General features: G+C 45.0%; 2 protein-coding genes and 1 long non-coding RNA gene across 5 annotated transcripts in view; 1 reads left to right on the forward strand and 2 right to left on the reverse strand.

The window, feature by feature from the left end:
• sema4f (sema domain, immunoglobulin domain (Ig), transmembrane domain (TM) and short cytoplasmic domain, (semaphorin) 4F) overlaps positions 1-9,514 on the forward strand; it is a 34,131-nt gene extending 24,617 nt beyond the window's left edge. Inside the window, exons 4-17 of one of the 3 annotated variants that reach the window (XR_008414156.1) lie at positions 1,265-1,363; positions 1,717-1,828; positions 1,933-2,052; positions 2,330-2,484; positions 2,545-2,726; positions 2,900-3,041; positions 3,117-3,330; positions 3,446-3,555; positions 3,706-3,854; positions 4,036-4,091; positions 4,157-4,347; positions 4,427-6,046; positions 6,122-6,174; positions 6,285-9,514. Coding sequence is in view for 1 of the 3 variants with exons in the window: in XM_053859347.1 (XP_053715322.1) it covers positions 1,265-1,363; positions 1,717-1,828; positions 1,933-2,052; positions 2,330-2,484; positions 2,545-2,726; positions 2,900-3,041; positions 3,117-3,330; positions 3,446-3,555; positions 3,706-3,854; positions 4,036-4,091; positions 4,157-4,347; positions 4,427-5,092 (2,196 nt within the window). In the remaining 2 variants the exon portion in view is untranslated. Of the gene's footprint in view, positions 1-1,264; positions 1,364-1,716; positions 1,829-1,932; positions 2,053-2,329; positions 2,485-2,544; positions 2,727-2,899; positions 3,042-3,116; positions 3,331-3,445; positions 3,556-3,705; positions 3,855-4,035; positions 4,092-4,156; positions 4,348-4,426; positions 6,243-6,284 lie in introns of those variants that run through there. The other 2 variants (XR_008414157.1, XM_053859347.1) reach the window with 2 other exon arrangements.
• On the reverse strand, positions 3,134-3,926 carry LOC128755597 (uncharacterized). Its single transcript, XR_008414158.1, has 3 exons — positions 3,685-3,926; positions 3,427-3,577; positions 3,134-3,348 (listed from the first exon to the last, which is right to left on the reverse strand). It is a non-coding gene; the product is annotated as an uncharacterized LOC128755597 (long non-coding RNA).
• On the reverse strand, positions 5,761-8,195 carry LOC128755939 (carbohydrate sulfotransferase 12-like). The gene is made up of 5 exons (XM_053860050.1): positions 8,075-8,195; positions 7,623-7,789; positions 7,147-7,290; positions 6,771-7,078; positions 5,761-6,433 (listed from the first exon to the last, which is right to left on the reverse strand). Exons 1-5 carry the CDS (start codon positions 8,193-8,195, stop codon positions 6,193-6,195), a joined length of 981 nt encoding a protein of 326 aa, XP_053716025.1. The 3' UTR covers positions 5,761-6,192.
• Positions 9,515-11,928: the final 2,414 nt, after the last annotated feature.

Genomic DNA, 11,928 nt, shown 5'->3' on the forward strand with positions numbered 1-11,928 from the left:
CTGGCCAACACTCCCAATATAATTGCACTTAAGCAAGACAACATTGTCATTCTGTATTACCTCAGGCTGTAGTGAAGCATCAAGCCCTGGGAAAAAGCGACTTTTTCAAATAACAGCTTTTGAATTTTTCATACGGTCGGGCCAAGGTGAAAACAATGATCTTGTGACTGCAATTTTGATATCAAAAAGTAAAATAACGTAATAATTCATGCAGCCATGGTCAAGGACCTTCCTGTCACCACTTCATCAGTCACCATGGAACAAAGCTTCATTTCAGTTTTACCATGTTGATGTGTAATGATGTGTGAACCAGGGTTGTTCAAATGCGCAGCTTTGATCATTGGGACTGTAACAGCCCCGCAGCTCAGAGAGTGTACTGTGGTTAATACAGAACAGAAGGCACACAGCTCCAACACGCTCTGCTTCAGGGGTCCAAAGGCCTTGGTTCAGAGAGGCTGGTGTGAGTGCTCCCCAACTGCACAATACTACAGTGTTAGATTTGTGTCAAAATGGTAGATATTGAGCCATGAGCCATAGCTCAGAGTTTTGTACGCACTGGAGTGTAGTTCTCTGAATCAAATGGGGAATTCTGGGAGTCAGGCCAGATGAGTGTGCTCGTGTGTCTATGGCATATGTTAGCTTAGGGTCCATAGAAAGGGATTCATTAAGAGCACATTTGTTGTGCTTCAGTAACAATTCAACCAACTGTAGAGACTTCTGACAAATTTTCAAAGACACAGACAGACACAAGCGTCTTCCCCGGCCTGGCTCTGAGGATTTCAGATCTGTTACAAGGCAGGAAATATAGGAAACCTGCCTGAAGTCGAGAGAAATTGGGTCAGATCAGATGTAAACAAAGAAGGTCACTGTTTTAACATCAAGGAAGTGTAATTAGCTGCGACCTATTTTACACGATCGGCGGTTTCCTGCTCCACTGGGATGCAGGGCAGAAAAACTGATGAAAGAAGGAAGGAAGGAAGGAGAGGGTGGAAGGAAAAGGAACATGAAAACAGAGGAAGACAGTGACGTTTAGCATGAACAAGGTTGAATCAAACGGACAGGTCTGTGACTCCGCTCAGAGTAGAAGAACCTGAGCAGTTTTTGCAATGATGCAAAAATAATTTATACTCACAAATGTCCAATAGCCCTCAATTTACACACTCGATTGTCCCTAATTATAAACCTCCATAAATGTTTGATCATTTGCTCAGCGTTTATTGACTCTTTATTGTCTTTGTTATTGATGTTCTGTCGCCCCCTACAGGTGGACTGTAACAACTACATCCGCCTGCTGGAGTTTCTCGGTGATGGACGGGTGTACGTGTGTGGAACTTACGCCTTCGATCCACAGTGTGCCTTTCTTGTAAGTGTAGCTGTTTTTGTGTGGATCTCTCATTGACCTAATGTTTTCCCCAGCCTCTCACCGGTTAACTTAACCTTCCAAAACAAATGGCTGACCTTAACCGGGACTCTGAACCAAACTTGCTCCCAGTTATAATGAACTATTTTTTAGGGTTTTAACCCTCTAAACCTTGTGAGGACAGGCCAAAATGTCCTTGTAAGAAGGTGGATTGTCAAGATTTGAGACTGGCAAAACATGCCCACGCGCACACACATATGCACACACGCACAGAAACTGGCACCAAACATTTCCTGTGTTGCCATGGAAGTTCAAGTCCCGAGTTGACTATCTCTTAATTCGCCTTGATCCCCCAGGACCTCTCCTCCTTCAGTTTGGAGAAAACAGATGAAGGAGGCGTGAACATGGAGACTGGGAAGGGGAAGTGTCCTTTCGAGCCAAGTCAGCATTATACTGCGGTGATGGCAGGTCTGTTGTCATGGAGACTAATCGATTGCTGTCACTGACCGGTCAGTCAAATACCATCAGAGTGACTTTCTTTTAATCCCTGGGGCTTTTTCCATTGTGTTCAGGTGGAACCTTGTACACAGCAGCCACAAGCAACTTTCTGGGAACTCACTTTGACATCTCTCGGGCGACTGGTCCGGAGCAGGAGCGCATCCGTACGGAGCAGTCCATCAACTGGCTTAGTGGTGAGAATGCACTCTTCACAATTGTTTCTGTAAACGACACAAAACGATGTACCAGTTTCACAAAGAGGTTTTCCAGTTACTAGATAAGATACTAGTATCCATGTACAAAACAGGAGAAGCAGTTATTTACAACATGATGAAACAAGATAGATGTTATGTAGATAAATATTATTTGGAAGTCTTGTCCCTTAAATTCATATTTATGTTTTTGCAGTTGGAGCTAATAGGAAAATAAAATGTGTTTCATCTTTGTCAAAAATGTGTGCGTGTGAACCAGATCCAGAGTTTGTGAGCTCGGCCTTCATCCAGCAGTCACCGGACAACAACCCGACGGGTGACGACGACAAGATCTACTTTTTCTTCACTGAAGTGGCAAAAGAATACGACTTGTTTACCAAAGTCAAGGTTCCCAGGGTGGCCCGGGTCTGCAGGGTGAGTCGTCATGCAGGTGGCCGTATTTCGGCTCCCAGGCTAACTTGTGGCTTGTCATAGTCGGATGTGGGTGGGATGAAGACTCTGCAGCGTCGCTGGACCACCTTCCTGAAGGCTCAGCTGGTGTGTGAGGACAAGCCCAGTGGCCAGCGGTACAACATCCTGACCGACGTCTTCACCATGCAGCTGACACCAGGGGACCCCGACAGCACACACTTCTACGGACTCTTCACATCTCAATGGTCAGTAGAGAGCATTAAAAAATATATAGCTTTCCAACTCTAGCTGGACATAAATGACCCCATAATGTAATGATCATCAGTTCTGATTTGAATCTGGAGCAACAGTGAATTTGGTGCCATAATGAAATAAACCGCATAAGCAGGAAGTGACATTTATCGTGTCTGTTTTGCAGGGAACGCGAAGAGTTGTCGGCAGTGTGTGTCTTCAGTCTCTCAGACATCAGTAAAGTGATGGACGGCCCCTTTAAGGAGCTGAAGAAAAACTGCCACAACTGGATCAACCTTGAACCCGTCCCAACACCGCGACCGGGCCAGGTAGCTAAAGCAGTACCGCTGTGGACGCTCCATTTGACTGTATCAAACGATTGTTGACTCAGTCTGTTGTGTCAGTGTCTGAACAACGCTAGGAGGGCAGAGGGCTTTGAGTCCTCCCTGAAGCTCCCTGATAAAGTGCTGACCTTCGTGAGGGACCACCCTCTGATGGAAACCAGTGTGACAGCAGCGCCCCTTCTGGTGCGAAAGGGAATCACATATACAAAGTTGGCTGTGACACAGGGAAGTGGCAGTGAGGAGCGGAGGGGGGCGGTGCTTCATCTCGGGACTGGTAAGACCTTTCTTCAGCCTACACACATTTGGGAACAGCGTTCTGAACGGTGCCATATAAATGACGATGCATTATCATTATTCTCATAAATACGACCTTCTGATTGCGATTCCAGATCGTGGTGAGCTCCACCGGGTGGCAGTAGTGGGTCAAAACGCCACTCTCCTTCAGGAAATTCCTCTGTTCTCATCCCAGGAGCCAGTAAACAACATTCTGCTGTATCAGGTACTCAGCCTTCTCCTCCATCCTGTTGGAGTCAGCATGTAGACACTACTTAAATATTGTGGAGTGAAACACCCCTCTGTATTATCAAACTTGCTGGAACTTCAGTCTGGATGGGAGATAATAATTTACCGTCTTGCTCTGTGTCCACAGGATGGCGCTGTAGTTGGAAGTCCTCAGTCGCTGGCCCACGTTCAGGCTGTGGGTTGTGAAATGTTCACCTCCTGCAAGGTGTGCGCTCAGGCACGGGGACTGGGGTGTGTGTGGAGCTCGAAGACAGGCTGCACCACCACAGAGCTGGAGTAGGTGTCTCCATCATCCGTCTCTTACATCAAAGCCAGACACTCGCTCTTTAAAGAGACTTGTCATTCTGACATTAAGTGCCTTCAACTTTAATGATAGTCCTGCCACAGTTTCTGTGCTTTTATCTGGTCTATACAGGACCAAAGTGTTTACTCGCTAATATGCCTTTTGTGTGTGCAGTCCAGGTCCGGGTGACGTGGTCGATAAAGCTCTTCGAGAGTGTGATAAGGACGAAGGTAAATTATTCATCCTGTCACCTGTTGTGTGTTTTGGACTAACAGTTTTGTATCAACCCCCTCAGGTCGCTGCTCTCCACCAATCAGAGAGCTGCGTGCCACACTAGGGCTCCGCTTGCTGCTTCGCTGCGTGCAGCTGACGGCACGGTCCTGCAGCTGGGACCACCCCCCGCACCGCCACACCCGTCAACATCACTCTGACCTGGAGGTGACGGTCACCCCGGAGACGCTAGGAACGTACACGTGCACCTGCCAGGTGGGCGCCCCTTCCCTTTCCTGCAAGGCTTGAGCGCAGCCCTCCTCTGAAGAGAAATGTTTTCTCATTTCTGATACAGGAAACAACAGCAGGAGTCCGGGACACTTCCCCCTGTCGGAGAGCGGCCTATCAGCTCACCCTGGAGGACCCACATTCTGGCGGGGCGGTGGGTGAAGGCAGGGGTCGACACGTCCTGGCCATCTACATCCTGTGCTTCCTCAGCGGTGTGTTGTTTGGTGTCCTGGTGCTTTACCTATTGAAGCGTCAGAGGAGCGTCTCCCGCCAGCTGCCGGACAACTCGCTGTCATCAGAGAAGGGGCGGGAACTGCTTGGCTCCTCAGCCACACCGCAGTCGCCCAGCAGTGCCAGTTTGCTCTCGGATGGCTTCCGCTTGATGGAGAAGCGGAACGGAACCGCCACCACCACCACCTCGACAACTTTACTGAGTAGCCAAGGGAACGGTGGAGGTCACCATGACAACTCAAGCAACGGAACCCTCTCGTACTCCAGATCAAATGGCAGCAAATACATGTTAGCAGCCGACACGTTGGATGGACGGACTATGGAGCGGGACGGAGGGAGGCCGAAAGGGGGGGGCAGGAATTCTGGAAGCGGGGGTGAAGTGGACGAGGAGCTGGGGGACGGGCTGTCAGCGGGACTGAAAGGGCTGGAAGAGGAGCTTGCCAAATACCCTTCCTTCAAATCGCCGGCCCCACTGGCTCGCTGTGAAGAGAGCTCCATATAAAACTTTGGACTTTTGCACATTGTTCTGATGACCAAAAAAGTTCAGACGGACAAAGATATGAAGTACATTTATTTATGTCTGAGAAGTTCTGGACACTGATGTACATATGCTTATGTAAATACAGCGTCTCAAAGAGTCCACAAGTGTGGACGCTAAAAAAAGCCATATTGACATCCTCCTGTATCCTCTGTTCAACTTTTCTGGGTGTGTGTCCTTTATGTCACTGGTCAACAAGCATAGGTCCCTAAGAACACGGCCATAAATGGAGTACCCCACCCACTGAATTCCCAAACAGTTTCACCTAGAAATTGTCAACAACTTGGGCACACTCACGTTTGCCACTGATGGACTGTGAAGCCACAGACGCAACAAGGTGGTCAAGCAAATGTCAATCACTTTTCTTGAGGACTAAGGATGCTGGGCAAACGCTGGCATCTGTAGCAGTGCTGAACTGGACCTGAACGATCACACAACCATCATCACCTTCAATTCTGAACCCAAATCAGTTTTGTTGTTTTTATAATAAAACTTTGCAAAACAAGACATGCCTATCGCTGTTTATGCGAGTGTTTTAATAATGTAGATGTGAATAGGAAACATTTTTTGACTAGTTGAGCTTTGTTATGAACAGCAGTGATGCCAATCCAAAGATTTTAGAGCAGGGTGTTTATCAGGCTTTATTACAATTACAGTTACAGCTTTATTACAAACAGATGTACTTCACAGTCACATGTAACACAAGCAAAAGACGTTTTTATTGGTCACATGACCAACTCCAGTGTAGTCATAAATAAATGAGCTGTGTCAGAAATAATGAGATAAGGAGCGACTGAATTGTGTCTGCTGTTTCCAGTAGTCCGGTCATCAACCAGCGTAATGTTGCTGCCCTTTATTGAAATCGTTCGCGATTGTGAAGACACCATCAGTTTTTGTGGTGCGTCACACTAGTCAGAGGTAGGTTCAGCACTCTGTGGAGGTATTGTATCACCACTTCCTCACTCCATTCAATGCCTATACCTGTCATTTCAGAGCAGATTCCACTCCAGAGAAGCCCTTCTCTTCGTATAAACGCATAAAATAACGTAAGAGCATATTTGACCTCATTCTTCAAAAAAAGCATCTGGCACTGTGTAACCAAAGAGTCGGAAGTCATTTGCATACAGATTGTACAAGCTCTTCCTCTCCTCGACAGGCACTGTACTGTACCACTCCATCACAGAGAGAGGGGAACTCACGTTCGCGTGTGGAAGTGGGAATTTGATGTCGTTTTCCAGCTTTAGTATTCTCAGCAATTGAGCAGCGTCTTCCTGGAGGGTCTCCTGGTGGCCCACAAAGTCGTACCTGAGAGAGCAGAGAGGACTTGTGATATCTCTGCAATTGCGTTGTAGTCCCCAGGACCAGGGGATAAGGATAAGGATTTTTTTTGTTCCAATGACATAAGCAGACATAACCAACCAACCAACAGAAGCAGCACCTCAAACAAATATCAAAGAAAAAATCCACAATAACACTGAGCAAAAAGCAATTTTATCTGTCAGTCTCGAGCAGTCTTGAATAGAAATCCTGAGTCCGGGTGAAAATGCATTTGAGATCGAGACAAAAAAAAGCAATGTCGAGTACTACAACACAACACCGCAGCGAGTTGGTAGAAGTCAAGGATGAGATGTCAGTTACTCACGGAATGTGACACGGGTGACAGAGTCGGTGCATCTGCCTCCAGAGGGGCTGGAACGGCTCATTCATCTCGGTTGTGGGGTCCAGCAGGTACTGAATGAAGTTGTGGAATGACGGTCTGACTCCAAAATTCACAGCGTCCTCTAGTGTTTCAGGGGGGTTCAACCACTTCCCGTGGAGGCGCAGGATTTTCTTTCCAAAGTTTTGGTAAAAGTAACTGTTGGGCCGTTGGAACTTTTCCCAGTACACAGAGATGAGGCGCATGAGGGGATCCCGCACAAACAGGAACTTGGTGTAGTGCTTCAGCTTCACCTGCAACCACCAGACGTGATCAAGGTCTGTTTTCTCACTCCATATTGATAAAGGTCATAAATTCCGACCTTCATCAGGTCCCTGGGACCGCTGGTAAGCTGCATGAGCTTATTAGGCACGTGGAGCAGGTGTCCTGGGATGGATGAGGGGTCAGCATATGGGAGGCTTTGGTTGAGGACCCACATGACCCTCTTCCAGCTGGTGCCCGCCACCTGATGGTGAGATGTACTTAAAGTTCATAAATGTCAATATACCCTGGTTTCCTCCCACAGTCCAAAAACAATGGCGGTTAACTGAACCGGTCCAGAGAGGCTCCAGGCCCTTCTGATCTAATACAAGGAACAAGCAGTAGATGACAATGAATCTCCATTTGAGTCATTCATCTTCAACTCCCAAGAGCTGACCTGTGCAAAGTGCAGCCTGTACACCACATGTGGACACATTTCCAAGTTTAACTGCACCAACATTTAAATAACAAAGTGAGTCTATATTTTCTGACGCAGGCTCCAGCCACTCTGGTGGCACCCTGTGAATGGTCTCCCACCTTGGGAATGTAACAGTAGATGATTCCATGATTGTCGTCCACCAGAAGGTGCTTCAGGTCTTCATTGCTCATCTGGTCAATGCTACGTTTCCCCTCAGATATAGATGCCTTTTTTCTGTCGCAGAAATCCCTAAACAGGGACTTCCTCAGCTCCTGCATGCCGTCCTCTGACACAAGACAAAAACACAAACCAATTGAGGAAATCCACAAACTAATCGTTCCGTGTGACAACTCTGTCCTTTGCTTCTACCAACACAGCCAATTGTCACAGTTTGACAATTGGCTACGTATTATTTTGGTAGGAATTCACATCTTGTCAACATAAAATCATCTTATATCATAAATTATTCTGGATAATATTTCCATTTCCATTTATTTTTGTCCCATTTTGTTGTGTTTCAAACATCTGTTCTGGTGTCCACCTGAGCTGAGCTGTTGAGTCTGTTACTCACCTGGTTCTACTGCTGAGCTCCAGTTGAAGGACAGAAACACCAGAACAGTTATGCAACACAGAATCACAAACACCAGCTGTTGGCGTGTCACAGTTCTGCCACTGAGTCCCGACAAGGCCATCTGTGAGTTCACACTGGCAAAAAACATCAAGAATGTGAAATTATTTTATGCACACGTCACTTAAATATAGGTCTGCTAGCATTAGATATTATTAAAGAGGCTGACTTGGAACTGCACTAGTTTAATACATGAAAAAATGATAAAGAGCCACTATACCATTGAACTTGAACAAATATAACGGTTATATTTTAGCTGAGAATACGACATATTATTTTTTGTGGGATTGAGATGCTTCTTTCCACTGGCACAACACAAAAAGCTGTGAGAAGCAAAGTCCAACTGTAATTTTCTTAACACCTAATAGATAAAGATGAACTGGAGTTGAAGTTATTTGAATCACAATTGACCGCTAAGGGCTAAAATTGTGATAGTTATCGTCATTACAAAATGCTTTACAATGCAATGCACTGCCCATTGTCTGAGAGCTGCGTCTTCATCAGAGGTCATGGGTCATCCAGCAGTACAGTGACCAGAAAAGCAAAGCGCTGGAGACTCCTGAAATAACTGACAATGAGTCCAGATCTGAGTTTTCAGCTGAGCCAGACAAAAACAGAAAGGCTGGTCTTTCACGCAGCAGTTTCTCCTGGCTTCCCTGACGGCAGCCTGGCAGCCTGTCCAAAAACACTCCTATAAAACTCCTATAACCCAAAATCTCATGTCCCATTTGACTCTTGAGGATTCAGAACAGTGAACCCTTGCTCTCACACGCGGACTCAGACAAACATAGTCATGTGATGATCTCTCCCCCACTGGACTACTGCAACTCTCTCATGCCTCCAGCTGGTTCAGAACTCAGCAGATAGGCTTCTAACTGGCTCTAACTGACTTTCTGTCCAATTTGATTGATCAATTTCCCATCTTCGATTGGCCCCTGATTACATTGCAGAAAAGTTGACCCCCAATGAGTCAGCCAGGACCCTCTGATCCTCAGGTGTGTCTCCGCTGCTGTCAAACATAATCATGAATATTGTTGTCACCTTGTCACTGTTTGTTGTGTTTTCAAAGACAAATGGCTACTCTTTATTTTGGTAGAGATTCACATCTTGTCACCAGGACCCTCTGATCCTCAGGTGTGTCTCTGCTGCTTGAGTCAAGCTTAAATCTTGGGGCGACAGAGCCTTCTCCTCAGAGTTAACATGTACTTCCACCTTAAAATTCATGGATATAGACTTGCATTTACAGCACATCATCTGAACTTCTAGCTTACTTCTGCTTTTGCCAAGACGTTATCCAACCACCACGTTTACACAATGCATGTTCAGACATTCAAACATGCAGTAAATTCTGAGCACGTTCCTGTTGTATGTCTGTAAAGCAATTTGTGTGCATTGTTCTGAAAGATGCTAAATAAAAAAAAACTTAATCATTGTATTTATAATAAAGGTAGTAAAGTTGTAAATTGCTTCTCTGATTTTTTGTGTATGACCAAGAACTTGAAATTCTAGCATCACGTCGCAGTTCTCTGTCAAAGATCGTTTACAGCCGCTCTTCTCTTGTTGCAGGTGCCAGTCTTCATCCATGTCATTCTCTCTGAGCACGGAAAAATGCTTCCTGCGCTCTTAAAGTCTACCGTCAATGGTCTGTGGATATTTGTCTGTACAGTAGATAATAGTAATAACTTGTGGCGACAACTTACCAAAAAATGGTGTTTCAACTTCGCCAAAGTAAAGTCCAACCAGATGAGCAAAGAGCTTTGGTGTAGAGTTGATCCTGAACCATAAAAGTCAAAAAGGAGGAGGGATATGGACTGGACAGCCGATGTATCCAAAGTCCATTTACAGTTACATTGGAAGGACAATTCCATCATTTCATTTTCAGTTAATCATCAACTAGAGGTCTCGAGAAACATGTGCCACAATGAGAGCAGAAATGCAAACAGAGCATGGTATTTGATCTAGTAAGTGAGAAGAACAGTATAAATGTCACTTTATGTATTTATACATAGACATTTATGGATGGTCATTATTTAGAGTCCATTCACAAATCAGCCAATGAGCACCTGATGTTGCCACTACACTGTAAAACCTGCCAGCCTTGTTGAACTCACACGACTCGGTCACTTGACCCTATCACCTTGCAGCAGCCCGAGAAACCAACAAAGCTTCACAAAAGCTCTCAATAACACGGTGTTGTTTGACAGGAGCCTTTTTCGCTTGGAGTGGGAAATCTATTTTTACTAGGGGTGGGATTCCATTAAAAAAAATTACCTAGTTAATTAGAGAATTTTTTATCAATTAATCTCAGTTTAATCATATAAGATATACAATAAGCCACATTTTTCAATTTGAATGAATTTGATGTATCACTGAATAAAATGATGGATCCATACGTACATTTAAACAACAAAATTTTTAGTTTATTTTGCATCAGTGTGACAATGGCACAATAAATCAGGATGGTGGCTGTATTCACGTTTTTATCGCACCTTATTTAAAGTAAAGCTCTTTTAATGTCTTGAAAGTATTTGTATAACAATTTCAAATACATTCAGAGTAGTGGCATTGTGCAGCAAAAAACATCCCTGAACAAAAGATGCTTTTGTTTCCAATGAATCAGAATCAGAGTCAATTCAGAATCAAATTTATTGCCATGGTCAGTGGGGATCCCACCAACTAGGAAAGTGCTTCGGAATAAAGTGCTGTCAATAAAATAAAATTATTTTTAATAAATAAATAAAATAAGAAATAAAATGACAAAGGCTGATCACGAATTCAACAGTCTGACGGCCGAGGGGAAGAAGCTGTTCCTGTGACGGGAGGTTCTGGTCTGGATGGACTGTAGCCTCCTGCCAGAGGGAAGAGGAACAAACAGTCCATGACCAGGGTGAGAAGGGTCGGCTCTGATCCGACCTGCACGTCTCTGGGTCGATGCGCTGCAGTCTGCTCTTGTCCCTGCAGGTGGCGCTGCTGTACCAGCCGGTGATAGAGGAGGTGAGGATGGACTGGATCGTTCCGGGTGAGTCACGTAATTGTAATTGTCTTAGTCGCGGGAAATTCCTGCAAAGATTTTGAGAGCTCTGTCCAGAGATTAAGGAGTTTTTACTTCCAGCTAAACACGCAGAATACAGCCAACTAACAATGACCCGTGGCTGCTAGACTTTTATCCTAAACGGGGAAAAAAAGGAAAGAAAGAGGAAAGAATAGACAATATTAAATAATAATTTAAATGATGATAATAGTTAGAGTTAAAAAAAAAAACCCCAATATGGTTTGCATTGCTATTGTGGGTAGAACCTTTTGACTTGGTCATGTGAGCTGAAAAAGTGCGGCCGCCCTGTTCCAGAGGCTGCAGTCCTGTTTACTGAGCAGAGCTTGCACTGTACATGTACGGTACTGTTTAGGCTCTTCAAATCCCACATGCTGTCCAATGATTATTGGCCCCAAATCCCTTTGGATTTCTCAGCCTTCTCAAGAACCTCAGACATTCTCAAGCTTTCTTTTCTCAGCAGAGAAATCGACTCCAACTTTGCAGCTCCTCGCATTAGCATTAGCATCGCTAGTGTTGCTAATGCTAGCCACAGTACAGACGGAGTTGAGTCAGTTTCACACTTTCTTTTATAGGTGTAACGGAACACGAAAATCTTGTACATATCTGGGGGGAGAGAGAGAGAAAAACATGAGAAACATTGAAGCACAAGAGTTTTAATTGGTTTATTTTAGTTGCACAAGCACTTCTTTCATTCATAAGCTCAAAAGGTAAATCAAACAAAGATGCACCACTAGCCTGAGCGTAG

This window comes from Synchiropus splendidus, chromosome 3, assembly GCF_027744825.2.
Source record: "Synchiropus splendidus isolate RoL2022-P1 chromosome 3, RoL_Sspl_1.0, whole genome shotgun sequence".
NCBI classification, from domain to species: Eukaryota; Metazoa; Chordata; class Actinopteri; order Syngnathiformes; family Callionymidae; genus Synchiropus; species Synchiropus splendidus.

What these genes read in the sequence shown, in the direction of transcription:
- LOC128755939 (XM_053860050.1), bottom strand. Translation starts at nt 8,195, where the DNA reads ATGGCCTTGTCGGGACTCAGTGGCAGAACTGTGACACGCCAACAGCTG. An exon ending in TCTACTGTTACATTCCCAAG is followed by an intron (nt 7,291 to 7,622) that starts GTGGGAGACCAT and finishes TCTCACCATCAG; the next exon opens with GTGGCGGGCACCAGCTGGAA. An exon ending in GTCCCAGGGACCTGATGAAG is followed by an intron (nt 7,079 to 7,146) that starts GTCGGAATTTAT and finishes TGGTGGTTGCAG; the next exon opens with GTGAAGCTGAAGCACTACAC.